The following is a 15,699-nucleotide window of genomic DNA, read 5'->3' as shown; positions in this document are numbered from 1 at the left end:
AATTAAACAAATTCTTTCAACAGGATTATGAATTTCTGTTTGAAGTCGGAGTTTCCAGTGTATTTGGTCCTGGGACTCGAATTCCAAAGGCTGCCGTTCAAGTGCTTGGTGATATTGAGAAGTGTTTGGAAAAGAAGCAGAAATCTGTGTAACATCCTCTTTTTGAGTTAGCTTTTTTTCTAGAATAGTCTTTCAATGATGGTCAAAGAGTAAAACTGTGTCTTCAATTTAATTCAACCCCTGATACGTACTTTCTTAAAACTACATTAAAATACCTGACTTAAGAATTTTGTGATGTTATAAGCGTGTATGTACAGTTTCACTTTAAAAATTAAATATACTTAAAAACTCTATAATACATGCTCAGTACTTCATCAGAAACTCTAGACAGTGGTATTATTTCAGAAAATCATGATATTTATTTGAAGTATTTCTTACAAAACTATTTTTCTATTTAAAAAAAATTAAACTTTACCCTCCCCCAAATTTCTGATTAGTCTCATTCTTCAGTTTAGCATTGTATTGACTTGAGCATGATAAAATAAAATTGATATATGAATAAAATAATTACACCTATCTTGGAAAAAATAAGGAAGCATATTTATGTAGAGAAACATATTGTGGTTGTGGTCCTCAACCAAACTCTACCAGAATTATTTCAATAAGAATATTAAGTTAGACCCAAAAGTTGGAACAGGGGAGAAATGGCAGAATATTGCTTCAAATCTGACTTTACTTTCTTCTTGGGCATGAACATGTGACTTTGTTATTGCTGGGCTTGGCTCAAGACCAGGAGAGTGGATGCTTATAAATATTTCCTAAGATGAATGTGCTTAGGTTGTTAATATATGACTTTCTCCAGAATGATGTTGTAAGCTGGGAGTATAGAAGCTAATGGTACAGTCCAAGGCTTAAGACTTGATAACCAAGGGAGTGCATGGTGTAAATCACAGCCTAAGGGCAAGAGAAGCTGATATGAAGTGTCCCAAATCAGTTAGTGAGGCAGGAAATAAAAGGGGTGAATTCCTCCCTCCTCTGCCTTTTACCTGTTTTCTTTTTCTTTCTTTCTTTCTTTCTTTCTTTCTTTCTTTCTTTTTCTTTCTTTCTTTCTTTCTTTTTGAGAGAGTGAAAGAGAGAGAGAGAGAGAGAGAGAGAGAGAAGTGGGACTCACTCAAAGCAGGGCTTGTGTTTTACCTGAAGCAGGGCTCTTGCTCACCTGATGTAGGACTTGAACTCCCAAATCACAAGATCTTGACCTGAGCTACCCAGGTGCCCCTTTTGTTCTATTCGGGTCCGCAACAGATTGGAAGATGCTCGCACACGTTAGGGAGGGCAACCTACTTTATTAAATCCGCTGATTCAAATGCTAATTTTATCCAGAACCACCCTAACAGACACTCCCAGAAATAATATGTAATCAGGGCACCCCATGACCAGTCAAATTGATTACCTGTTGTAAGTACCTATTACCTAAAATTATCACGGAGCCCTTGTACATTGCTGGTGGGAGTGTACAATGTTGTCGCTACTGGAGAAAATGATACAATTCCTCAAAAACACTGAACAGTTACCAAACAGTCCAGCAATTCCACTGCTAGGTATATATGCAAAAGAACTGAAAGTGAGGTCTTGAATAGATATTTGTGTACCCATGTTCATAGCAGCTTTATTCACAATAGCCCAGAGGTGGAAGCAACCCAAGTGTCCTTGAGAGATAAGTGGATAACAAAATGTATACTTAGAATACTAGTCAGCCTTAAGAAAGAAGGAAATCCTGACACATGCCACAACATAGAAAAAGCTTGAAGACATGCTAAATGAAATCAGCCAGTCACAAAAGGCAAATGATTTTGTTTATATGAGATTTCTAGAATCGTCAAACTCACACAGGCAGAGAGTAGAATGGTGGTTTCTAGGGCCTGGGGAGAGGGAATGGGGCATTAGGGAATTGAAAGGTTATAGAGTTTTAGTTGGGGAAGATGAAAAGTTCTAGAGATGGATGGTGGCAATGGTTGTGCAGCAATGTGAGTGAACTTAAAGCCACAGTACATTTAAAAATGGTGAAGAAGGTAAATTTTATGTATATTCTACCACAATAAAAGTATTTAGGACAGTCTTTCCATATGGTACATATTTTATAAATGGTATTAATATTGTTATTGTAGTATTACTATTGTTAAAAAGAATGGTAAGGCATGAAGCTGGGAAGGTAGGCAGAAGCCAGATTGTGTACAGAGGCAAGTTAAGGGATTTGAACTTTATCTTGAAAACACAGAATCCTATAAGGGTTTTTACTAAGGAACTAATCTGACAAGGTTTGTGTTTAGCACAACAGCTGTGTGGAAGATGCCTTTTAATGGGGACAAGACGAGTTGAGAGAAGACTGTTAGAATAATGTAATAGAGATATTCTTGGTATCTAAACTTATCTGCTCAGGTGCTGCTCGGAGACGACAAACATGGAGAGGATAAGATCTTATTTTGGAAGACTGAATTGACAGAATCTGTCTTCTATCTTAAAAAAAAAAAAAAAAGGTTCTTGATCCTTGGGTATTCACTGTGTGGAATCTGCTATATCCCCTCACCTATTATGGTGGTTCTTTTGTGGACCATTTTTGATGTGCAGTGATTTCGAGATTGGATTTACTGACATAACGTCAAAATCGGGAAAAGATAAAATGATGTGATTTGTTTTCCAGTGATCTTTTTGTCAATACTAGAGTTTTTCTGGCTTTGGAAGCATGATAGAATGATGTCTTTAGGGTGCATCAAAATCCTTTCCCTGCTAGTTACTGGAAATGTCATTGTTATATAAATATTCTCAAATACAGGAAGTGGAGGAGATGTTTGAAGAGGCATCCCTTCTGAACAAAACCTGCCTGGAGGTAGAAGAGTTAAAGTAACAAAACCAAAGAAAACAGGATGAATTCTTCCTCTGATTTCCATTTCAGGGAACAGGGACTCATATAACAGAGAGGAGAGGTGAGGGGGCTGTTAAACAGCTCTATCTACCCACAGACAAGATTATGCCATGTGTCACCGCCACCCCTCACTGGCATCTTCAAATTCCCACCTGCTTCATACTACTTGAAAACTTTTTCTTAACACAAAGGGGATCTAATAAAACTATTTATGTTAAGACATAAATGTCTGCTACTGTAGAATATGTTTATTTTACCCGGTATATTTTTAATTTAAATGAGAAAAAACTTATCAAAGTGATGACTAAAAACACTTGTGACTATCTAGTAGACACTCAGTAAAAATGATGATGGAAACAACTAACATTATTTCCACCGATAGACAAGTCCTGACTCCTTTCCAAAGAATTATGAACCATCCATTAGACAAATATTTGTGCCTAACTGTGAAAAATTCAGTAATCAAAAATCTTTTCAAAGAAAAATCGTTTTGGTTTTTCTCAATAAACATAATGCTATTGTTTTCTGTTTCTTAGATCCTCTTTTTATTTTTTTCTGCTGTACCTGTAGGTGTCTCCCTAAGTTCAGGATTATTCTGTTTCCCTGAAAAAACATTCTTGAACTAATGCCCCATCCTAGAGACCCATAGGCTCTGCGAACACTGTCAGGAAAAGCACATCTCTTTAATAATCTGCTTAGATGCACCTAATGTCATCCTTTTTGATTGTGGTTTGTGGTCAGTACAACTACGTGTTGATAATTGTTCATGAACTGTGCTGCATTTGTGCTAAAATGATGAGTTCATTAGCAGTGAAGCTAGAATGTGACCTTGGATATGAGATTATTACTGAATTCTATTTAGTAAATCCGTCTCTAATTCACATTAACTCATTTTAAGTCTCTAATTATTCACGGCCTATTTCCTCCCTCTGCATTCAAACCCCTTGTTATACTGACCTCCTTTACCACTTAATATGAGATCAGGGCATGATATTAAGAGTATTTACACACAACACAAAACACAAATTACCCTGAAGCCCTTAAAAAAGAGCAATGCAGAATTTAGTAACTTCTTTCAGGGTTATCTGAAATAACAATACCCTCTAATAATACCCTTTTGGTTCTGAGATCATTGGCAAAATATAATTAAGGTAAATGTCATGAATTTATGTAATATACACTTTTATTGGTTGACTACCATTTGTTAAATTCTAATATGCTATTACTTTTGGAAAATAAAAACATAGATTTCATTGTGTTTTAGCTAAGCTGCACATAGCCAGTAAGCATTACATATGTGTATAACAAAAAGACATCTTTGTTGTTATTTCCTTCTGTGAACAAAAAGCTTAGCCTAGAGCTTGCTTAGGAGGGTATAAGAGAAGAGTAACAGTAATGACATTCTTAGGCTTTCTGGATTGTCTTTACTTGACTTTAAATAGTCTGTCCTATTGCCTATTTAGTTTTGTCATTTTATTAGACCATATGGTCATCAGGGCAATTTAGTGACAATTTTCTGTCAGAATAAATGGTTATCTAGACAATAAGTTTAAAAGGACACCAGGCAGATGACTCTCTTTGCCTCTAAAGTGTTCTTTGGTTTAAGGCATCAAAGACCTCTAAAAATATGTTTTTAAATTGTAAATACATCTGCTAAAAGCCTAATATTAAATTAAACATTTACACTCAATTCTAAAAACATTGACTAAGAGGCCATTGCTAATCGTGCACAGGTTGCACACTGTCAAACTCCAGGGGGAGCCATTTACTTTGCAGTCTTGCACTGTCCTAGTCCTGCATGTATTCTGCTGCAATTTTCTGTCTTAAAAGAGGGATGATGAGAGAGCCCATGTCAAATGTTTGTTTTAAAGATTAAATGAGATAATGCACAAAACCTGCTTTGAGTTGTGCGGCACACAGTAAAAGACTAATAAATGTTTTCCATAGTAATTATTATTGTTATACTTTATGCTAGCCTCACTTCTAGCCCTTGGAAATAAACATAATATATGCATTTGACATGATTCTTATTCTCAGGGAGCTAGTAGCCAATTTGCAGCAGATGAGCTCATGAGGAGGCTATGACTACAGTGTTGTAAAGGAGGTATCCATGTAGTGCCATGAGAACACAAAAGGAGTTTCTAATTTTCTCCTGTGGGGGAAATGAAAGCTTCAAAGAGGAGACAACATCTGGACCCTAAAACAATGAGAGAGATTAAGTGGCCAGAAGTGTGAGTACGTAAAACAGGTATGTGGAAACAGCTTATTCAGGGAAATGGGGGCAGTGAATGTAGTCGAAGCATGCAATTCATGGTAAGGTTGAAATACAGGGTATGGATTTTATCATTTATTAACATCTTACTGTGAGATTTTTTAAAAATTGTAGTTTTAAAAACTATAAGAATTTTTCCTCTCACATCCTTTTTATAACTAAGGGCTTTGTGATAGATAATAGCTTTTTTAAAATGACAGTGAGATAGGAGGCAAAGGAGATATTTTGCATTTCCCTTTTTGCCTAGGATTTGCCAAAGTGTCTGTGATTAGGGAGATATTTCTTGTTTTGGAATCTAATTATTTCTTACTAAAAATGTGGTTATAGCTAAGAATACACCTCTTAGTTTCAGACCATTTTGTAAACCTCACACTCAAACCCAGGGTCATTGTACTAAATATGTATCACAAAGGAATCTGCCATCACTGGCAAATCATTCCGTAGTTTGGGAGAGAAAACAAAACTTTTCAGGTATGTGCTGTACATGTATACCTATCTTGTCAGCACCATTTAAATAAAATGGCACAGAGAGATGGTGCCTGCAATAGGCCTGAATATTAAGACAAGCTGTGTTTGTTGCCTGCCTTTTTAGGTGAGAGAAGTTAATCACTTCTTATTTTGGCTTGCCCAAACAATAAGACAGGTCTCATTTTCAAAACCCAGGCTTTTTGACTAGAATATTTATTTTGATTATGAAGCAAAGACTCAGGACTAAAAAGGATTTTTTTCTTTTTTTTTTTTTTTTTTTGTCCAGGATTCAAAGTATCCTTTTTGTCCTACAAAATGCCAGAAAACATTTGAGATAATTCTAGACTTATATTTGCTAAGAACTCTGCTAAGGGTTCTTTAAGGGTTCTTTAAGTGAATTTGTGGGTATGACTCACTCCTCACTGGAGTAAAAATTTTTCAGTGAGATCTCTTTCCTGAGGATATGACTAATTGGAATTACCATGGTTTACTCGACAAAAAAATGACCTTTTACTCATTCAAAATTTCTGACTCTCATCAAGTTGCTATTCAGTTGGACAGTAAATTTGTAGACCAAGAGAAGAAATAAATACTATGATTCCAAAGATGCTGTCCCCAAATACACTTCCCTGCACGCTTAGTTATGCTGGAAATTACTTTAACAGGAGACTGCATCTCTAATTCCAGTAGAATTGAGAGTAAACTGCAAATATCTTGGAAAAGGTATTGACAATCCATATCTGATCTTGTTACACACATCATTTTGATCTGTATGAGATTATAAAGGAGCTAAAGGAGAAAACAGGGTATTTGTGTCAGTACTAGAATGGGCGTAGGGGCAGAGAAAAAGAGAAGATTCAGGCATAGTTTGCAATGGATTTTCCTGCATAATGGGAAGTTGGCAGCCAAGGCCTTTTTTTGTTTTGTTTTGTTTTGTTTTGTTTTGTTTTGTTTTGTTTTGTTTTTTAAGTCACCTGTGCACAGCTTATGCTCTCATGCACCCTACTACTCTCCCACCCTTATCCCCAGTGAAAATATGGCTTTACTGAGGCCAAATTTAGTTGAAGAACCAGGAGAGTCCAACACGTGTATGATAGAACACTTCCTAAAGAGATATCAATAACAGAACTCTGCGCTCTGTAGGGAACCAAGAGTGGAAAGCAAATAGTGTGCTAAGGAATGCTGCCTGCACCCTTTTCTCTGTATGGGTACATTTCCTCTGTCAAATTATTTTCATTAAACAATTTGAGTATTTTTAACAGATGCATATGTGTGTGTTTGAGTGTGTGTCCTCACACATACTCATGCACAATCAGGGCTAAAAGAAAAAAATTTCACTTTGGGTGTCTGCCGAAGGTCCACTAAATGATAGCGAAGATGAGCCAGTGTTGTGGAACTAACCGAATTGTGGGTGTTGATGGGTATAATGACTTCTAAGATTCTTATTCCGATATGAAAATACATTTTCCTTTTCTGTTCTCTGTCCCATCAATCAAGCTTCCTCTGTAGGCTTTTATGGTTATGCACCCAGGATGTGGTCTCTTGGCTCAATCTCAGTGTCTCATGTTGAGGTGTGGAAAGAGCATAGACTTGGGCATTAGACTTACCCAGTCTGTTTCAGCCTCTTACCACATGTTGGATTCTGGGCAAGTTATCTATTTACTACTGAGCCTCAGTTTAAGAAATACTTTAATATCCTCCTTGAGTTTTTTTATATGAATGTGTATCTCAGAAAGAGTAAACACCGAAGAATGTTGGTTTTATTTCCCTTGGATAGACAGAAAACAAATGTGCAGGTTATCCAATATGACAATGGACAAATTTTTCATTCAGTTAAGACTGGAAGGAAAAATATCAAATTTTCTATTTTACTTTACTACAGATATCAGAGGACACTAGTACATAAGGTCTGATATTCAGTTTGTTTCTAAGGTGTGGATTTGTGATATCTAGAAATCTACAGCAGCACATCCAAAGTAAGTTCTATAAATGGATTTGATTTGAGTCACCTTGTCAGTTTAGAAACAATATCATAAATATAAATGACAAAGTCCCAAGGAAAGGCAACAGGCATGCCACTTTGCTAGCTTTCACAAAACCTAATTTTCCATGCAATCTCTAGTGCATTAAAAAAATGAAATGTAACATCATTGTTGAAGGCAATCTCCAGATGGCCTTTTATTAGCTACTGAGGAGGCCGCTTCTATTCTCCATCAACTGTACACACTGCAGTGACAATTTTCACCTTTACATGCAATAAGCTATCATCGTTGCATGAGACACTAAATGACACTTGGAGGACTGGTCCCTAAAATATATTTTGAAATGCCAGGTGCAGGGCATAGTTCATATGATCACAAATCTGGATTTTCTCTACTTACTTGAAGGTCAGACAATGTTGGTTTGCAGTCTCAGGAGCTTTGGTAAAATATGAAATTGGCCCTATATTCGGAGGGCAGGGAGAGACTGAAGAAGGGGCAGACCACTTCAGACTGGTAAGTGGTAGTTTTAATCAACAAGGGAGCTTACATATGAGACTTGTCTTGGGTGGCTGCAAGATGAGTAGATCTCGACACCTCCCTGCCAGAATCTTAAAAAGTTTATATAGAGGTCTTAACTGGGTTCAGTCATGAATTTAGTCCAGATGGTCTCAACAATATCTTAATCTCTCAAGGCTGTGCCCTTGAAATGGCTCCGGCTATGGGAAAGGCAGACAAACATCCATTCCAAGGACAGGGGAGGGGTGAGGAGCCTCAGATTGGCCAGGTCCAGCTCTCAAGTCATCTGGCAGTCATGTCCTCTCCATGACCTCTCCCAGCAGACAATGTCAGCGAGTGATTTTTTGTTTACTTGTGTATTTTTTTTTTTAAATTATTTCTGCTTTTGACCTCTCTTATGAGAGAACTCATAAGGGAACTCTTATGAGTTCCATTGAATGGGATATACCTCATAAGAATTTTAAATTGGAAAAAAGAAATTATTGAGACTTTATTCAACTAAGCATATCCCAACTGTTTAAAACTAGAAGTTCCTTTGTAACAGTAGATCATGTTAATTTCATTAAGAATACTGAGCATACGGGAAACTCCTAGCTTCACTTTACATTAGCTTACAGAAAATCTTTGTCTACTTTCTATGAGCTTCTCTGTCATTTTCCAGTGCTTTTCTATGTTTCTAGTTGCGTTACTTCTATAAGGATCTGCTTACAGCAACTTCATTCAGGTTTTCCTAGTGATAACAGATATAAGGGGAAAAAAAAAACCTAGAAAGATGAAGAAGAGTTAGGGCTTAATACATATATTTTAGGTGAAACTGTGGATGGAGCCTAGATCCTGACATTATTGATTTACATGGTTATTAAGGATATGAGAGCCAGGTTATGATAAGCCCTTGATCTAAATGGGAGGGATTAAAGATAATCCAGAACAACACACATAATGAAATGGAGGCCAAGGACTCTTCTAACTGGGTCATTCAGTCCTCCAAGGAGCCTACATGAGACCATGAGATGTGGGTCTCTCAACTCATGCTCTCTGAGGCATTAAGAACATGGCATACTGACCAATATGCTGATTGGTTGGTATTCGCATCAAATGCTCTGGTAACCAAAAATCATTCTGTAATAAGAGAATAAACTCTCATTCATAATGAACATCGTGTGGAGGGGAGAAGACAGCTGAATAAAAGGCTATGGCACCCTGTGAAAAGGAAGCCCTCAATCAAAAGAAAAGATGTGGAGGAGACTGAGAGGAAGAACTGGAGCATAGGTGAACAAGTGGTATTTGTTCTTGTTCTGGCCACTTTACATTTTACAATGACAATCGCTCTGAGAAGAACATGTTATGATCCTCAATTACAGATGAGAAATGGTGCCCAGGATGCTTAAATGGCTTTTCAGTCAAGTGGTGGAATCAAGCATTGAAATGAGTGACAACACCAAAGACTGCTCCATTTCCACAGACAGTTGCTTTGTTCTCCATGTTACTCCCATCCTCCTCCCTGCAGAACCATTCAGGACTCAGCCAGGCTATTTAAGCTGGCACCAGAGACACTTTTCTTTTAGCTACCTTTGCTGTATTGATTCAGTTGAGATTTGTCTCTCATTAGCCTCTAATATATACTGTCCTCACCTACTGTGCTCTCTTGTACCCTGCTCTAGGTGACCCTTGTACCAAAAGCCTTTTATCCAAAAGTAAAAATTATACTCCATTTAGAGGCAAAAACAAAAACAAAAACATTTGTCACTGATTCAATTGCCAAAATGGAACTGAGTCTTGTCCATCAGGAATTAGGGGAAGGTGGGTGTTGGTTAGCAACCTTGGGAGTTCCCAGACTTATCTTGGGTGGCTGCAAGACCAGTAGATTTCTATTACCTGCCATCAAAATCTTAAGAGTTTATATAGAATCCTTAGTGGGGTTCTGCCATGTACATAATCCAGATGGTCTCAATAACACATTACTTTCTCAAGGTTTTGTCCTTGAAGTGATTCCTAGTAAGGGAACAATGTGTGAAACATACATTCTGAGGACAAAAGAGGGGGTGAGGAGCCTCCAATTGCCCAGGCCCAGTTTATGGGTCAACTGGTGGTCATGTCTTCTCAATGACCTCCCAACAAGGGTATAGTCTAGAAGACCCAAGCAACTGACTAAAACACAGTGGAGAAGGCTCAGGACACTCTGAACATCCTTGGAAAAAAAGAAAAGTCTATGTCTTCATTCAGGGAGCTGTGATTGGGTACTCCAAGTTTGGATGGAGCCATGAAGCTGAAATGCATAAGCACAGCTCTCTTGAATTCAACTTTACCAAAGTATATGACATTTACTCTTAGTCAATCCTTCCCATTTCCTAACAGATGACAGAACTGACACTTAGAAAGGTAAAGTAACTTCCTGAAAGCCTCCCAGTCCCATTGTGGTGAAATAATGATTAGTCCCTCAGCACCGGGCAAATTGTTGCTAGTGTTTGCTTGCCAGTGGGACAAGAATTCACCTCACTATCTTCTGTTCATCCTAGGAAATTCTCCCTTGCTCCCCTTCCATTCTCTCCCTAATCTTCCAGGTTAGGCTCTCCCATCTGAATTCAGACAAGCCAGACTCCTGGATGTGACCCTCTGGGTCAGTCTTGCTATGCCACTACTTACGGACAGACACAACCTTTCTTTCAGGTTACACAGTAGACAGATGATTGCACGCTATGAAATGGAAGTGTGTAGAGAGAAATGTGAAAATACTACTTCATTGAATTCTCTGGATGTATTCACTATGAAATGTTACATGTGTATCATTTATATATGTTTTTATATTATATAAGTGGGACAATTCTATACTATGGTTTTGTGAATTGCTTTTTATAACAATGTATTATGTTTTATCTTAGTGTGTATGGATCTACCTCATTCTTGTTAATTCTCCATGACATTTCAAAACTGTACTTATGGAACAACTCTTCTATGAATGAACATTTAGGTTGTTTCAATATGAGCACCAATCTTAATGTTAATTTCAAACTGAGTTCCAGGATTGAAATTGTTGGTTCAATGCTTTTCAGCATCAATATTTATTCTTCTATTAAATAGTAAAAGTCTCCTCTCAGTGCTTTAAATATGAAAAGAAAAGCTGTAATTGTATGCCAGAGTGATCATTTATCTTGATCATAGAAGAGAGGGTGAGGTGGCCTTGCCTCAGGTGAGCAGTGGCCAGGTCATATCCATGGAACTTTCCTCAGATGGCTTTATCTGTGACCACCTCTCCTAAGACAGGTAGGGTCTGACCTTTGAAGTACAAGAGATACTTCACTTATGGAGGCCTGAAAAACCAGGGCAAGACAAGTATGATTATTCTTTAATATTACCTTGAGTTGGAAGCAAAAAGGGATTGTTTTGGAAACACACTTTGGTCGAATATTTGTCTTTTGGAGTTCTGCAACTTGTATTCTCTGCTTTATAGGAAGAGTCAATAAAACAACAAGACTGACAAAAAGAAGGGAGTCTAGAATTTATTTGGTCCAGAATTTCCCAAAACATCAAGATGATTTATTCCTGATATTTTGAGCTTATGCTAGGGATTTTATTTCATTAGAGAGACCAAAACTCTATAGTCAGAGGCATTATTTAGGCAGTAAATACAAGGGAAGAGTCTCACTATCTAAGTGGATTGACAGAATCCTGTAGGGAAAAATTGACTGTAGTCTAGCGGAGTTCAACTCCTCAGCATCAGCTCCCAGGGACCTCAGAGTTAGGTATATTTAAATGCCCACTCTTATTAGGCTGCCTCTTTTCTATATTTTGTTCCATGGAATTGCCCCACCCCATCAGCCAGAGGGCTTGACTATATGCCTGGATCACTTAATTTCAAGAACATCAACTGATGTTTATGGTGGCACACATAAAATGACATTCTCCATCCTCTCTCATGCATCAGTTTCTACCTGTCTAGTCTACCTGTTCTCTTAGGCTCCTTTTTCTATTCTTCCATATGCTCTAGTTCTTATTATTATTTCAGTGGTAATAATGTTGCCTCTACCTGTAATACATGTTCTCCTGATCTCTATCCTTTCTTCAATGTTAAGCAAAGATGCTGCTTCCTCTCTGGGACCTGCCTATATTCTTTCATCTTTCCCCAATTATTCATGAAATATTGTGATTCATTTGCTGTTAGGGCATTTGCTAATTGGTATTATATTAGACTCTGCTGTTAATAGCATAGAAACTAAATCTAATTCACACTGATTTTCTCCACAGTCTAAAATTTGCACAGAGAGTAGGTGCCCAGTAAATACTGTGGAATTAAACTTCTCAGCTAATCTTGCGTTTGTGATCCCTGTCTTAGAACTTTACCCATTCATTGTGTGCTAATATTTCTTGTTTCCTTATTTCCTCTTCTCCTAGACCGTGAGCTAATCTTTGGTAGTGATCTGACTATGAAGTGCCTGCTTTCCCTGACTCAGTCTCTGGGTCTTAATATCTCCATTCCAGTTCTAATTAATGTCCACGGTTTCTAAGTTTGTATGCTACTACATTTGCAAAGTTGAAGGAGGTTTAATTTGTGTTCTATGACTAGTATTTCTGCATACTGAGATTCACATTCCTCATTAAAAATATGGGAAGAGTAATTTACCTTGCAAGGTAAGGTGAAGATTAAGAGAGATAATTTATTTGAAAGAACTTTGTGAACAGCCAGTCATCATACAAAATGATGTTGTTAGTGTTATTAGTAGTAGTCAGTTGTAAGCTCTTTGAGAGTAAAATTATCTTACACTGTTGTATGGCAGATTGTGTTGACTGCTCATCCACCAGCTTTCTATAAGCTCCTTTGTGTTTCCTTGCCAGCAGAATCCTCATCCTGCTGTAGAGGTTGAAAATGCCTAGGCAGCTAGGACTTTGGCAGTGGCCCCAATTTTGGCCAATCAGACCTGAGCGGAAGTCAGCTCTGTGGTTTCTGGGAAATATTTAAATCCCTGATTTAAAAGAAAAAAAAAAAAAAGACGGAAGAGAAAATCCCTTGCTGCCTTGCTTTGCTGTGGTTGCTGGGAGCTATTAAGGCTATCTTACCATGACAAAAGGAGAAAAGCCAAAAATGAGAGCCAGTAATTTAAAGGTGGCAGGGGTAGAAAGTTGTCAGGAACAGGTGTCTGTGATCCTATTGTTGAGCAACTACACAGACTTTAGAAGTGCCTTACCTCCAGGACTTCCACAGTGGGGTAGAAGAACTATTCTTATCAATTAAAGCAGTTTTAACTGCACATTCTGTTCTTGCTCCCCATGCATTCTAATTAATATATACTTCTATTGTATCCTTCACGGCGTCAAGACCAAGTTCAGGTTCTTAAATACTCTCTCTTTGATTGTAATTATATTTATCTTCATTGCATGTTTTTGTGAAATAAGTCTTGGACTCCTTGCAAAGGCAAACAAATTGCACCCTAGGAAAACAAAGACAGATTGTTCAGATTATCTGACCATGTTATTAGCAGGACTCCACAAGCGGAAGGCCTGAAATAAACTAGACTTAAATTGAAAGCAGACATGCTGGAGGCAAGATACAAAGATTCAATGAAAATGAAAGCTGTGATCAAGGGCAGTGCTCCCAACTGTGGCTCTGCAGACTGGCCATGCAAAGCTTCACAGCCTTTTGCTCAAAGGGCCCGCACCTTGCTTCATTGTGTTAATTGCTCAGTTCTTCTCTACTTCTTTCTTCCCCTCTTCTCATTCCTGGAGCCAGTGTATTAATTTATGTAGTTTAATGAGCTCTCTAATCATTTGACTTAAGAAAGACTGAAACACAAATATGCTCAGAAACACTCCAAATTGTGTATATACTTTCTAAGGAAACTGTCCTTAGAAATATCCAAGGCTGTTAATGAAAACCTGTGTTGCCTAAAATAATCCATCTAGAATTGTTTATCAGGCCACAACAATAATATAAATGGCATCAAATCCATTTTACCAGTTGGATGACCTTCTTTGTTAAAGCTTGCTTTCTAATTCTATCCTAGCCAGCGATTAACTCTCAGCATGAAGAGGAAATATTGCTTGAATGACTGACAGATGCCCTTATCAAGTGATTGTACTGGTCTGGCAAAAGAGCCGGCTGGTCATTAGTGGCTACAACAGTTTTATGACCCGTGAAATTGTGTAGTAGTATAGTGATTGTCCATAAGAACTGACCAAAATGAAGGTTCTGTTTTTAACCACAGCTGGAGACCTCTGGAGCCTCTTTTCAGATATTAGGACAGAGCCCCTTCCATTGAAATTTCCTATAAGTGACAGATGGAATTACAGTGGTCCAAGAGCCCAGGCTTCCTTCTCTCATAATTGGTATTGCTGCCACATTTAGTTGTTTTATTGTCTAACATGGAGACTCACAATTATCGAATTGAGTCTTACTGTTCAGTTAGGCAGAGGGAGGACACAGGTGGGAGCAGAAAGGTGTAAAACCAGGAAATCGAGAGTACTTGGATTTGGATAATAGAAATACTGACATCAAGGAGATTTAGGATTATTGGCAGTGGGTCCCCAGTAGTGATATCCTCTCAGGCACCTCTGATCATTTCAGCTCATCTCTGACAGTGAAGAGAATAGGCTGACTGCTGCCTCGGTATTAAGCGTGCCAAGGTTGGAAGGACTGCAATAGCAGAAATGGCCAGGAGAGGTCAGCATTCAGGAAGACTTGGGAGGACTCAGCAATTTGGGAAAGCTGTGGCAGCCACAAGCAATTCAAAAGTGATAGGCATCTTTGACACAGAAAGAAAAGGTGTGGTTTCCTCTCACGGACTTGATTGTGAGATAATTATTTGGTAAGTACAGCATAGTAGGATTGCTGTGGACCAAGTCTTTTCCTTCATGGTCCAAGACTAGTTATTTGTTTCCTTTATAATTGACTATTTCCTGCTGCCTCTATTTCTCCTCGAAATGTATACTGTTTTCCTTATCTTTTTGTTATTAATGGCTAGCATGTTACACAGTATTTATGAAGGTCTTCTGGCACACACATACACACACATAGTATAAGACAAACACACATAAGCACATATCTGTTTGCACAAAGCACAATTCACTTTGTTTCTGGCAGTGTTTATTCTAAAATTTCCAAACAATATCACATTAGTTTGTCATGGCATTAAATACTTTTGGAAAACATAACTGTTCATGACTGCTGCCTATTCCATTAACAAGTTATAAGTAATTCACATAGCTACTCCTCTATCTTTGAGCTTTTAATAGTGTTTAGTGTGGGATCCACCTGACCTCAGTGGCGTCCTCGTTAGGAGAGTCCAGCTAACATGCTTTCTGTGTTTTGAGCACACAAAATTAAAGTAGAAATTACCTGGGATATGTGCTTAGCAGACCTAGATTTTCATCTGTACTACAGACTCTCTTAGACAACCGTGTGACCTCTTTTTTTTACTTTTTTTTAAAATTATTTTACATTTATTTTTGAGAGACAGAGAGAGACAGAGCACTAGTCGGGGAGGGATAAAGAGAGAGGGAGACACAGAATCCGAAGCAGGCTCCAGGCTCTGAGCTGTCAGCACAGAGCC

The 15,699-nt window shown here is 37.9% G+C and overlaps 1 protein-coding gene across 4 annotated transcripts in view; it reads left to right on the top strand.

Annotated features, from left to right (window-relative positions):
• Positions 1-3,450, top strand: part of MMUT (methylmalonyl-CoA mutase) — a 38,603-nt gene extending 35,153 nt beyond the window's left edge. For all 4 annotated transcript variants that reach the window (XM_049653786.1, XM_049653782.1, XM_049653785.1 and 1 more), the window contains exon 13: positions 24-3,450. In XM_049653786.1, the coding sequence (XP_049509743.1) occupies positions 24-152 (129 nt within the window). In that variant the 3' untranslated portion in view covers positions 153-3,450. The remainder of the gene's footprint in view (positions 1-23) is intronic.
• Positions 3,451-15,699: the final 12,249 nt, after the last annotated feature.

This window comes from Panthera uncia (assembly GCF_023721935.1).
Source record: "Panthera uncia isolate 11264 chromosome B2 unlocalized genomic scaffold, Puncia_PCG_1.0 HiC_scaffold_24, whole genome shotgun sequence".
In the NCBI taxonomy this organism is placed as follows: domain Eukaryota; kingdom Metazoa; phylum Chordata; class Mammalia; order Carnivora; family Felidae; genus Panthera; species Panthera uncia.
Note: the sequence above shows the minus strand (reverse complement) of the source record. Positions and strands in the feature narration are given on the sequence as shown.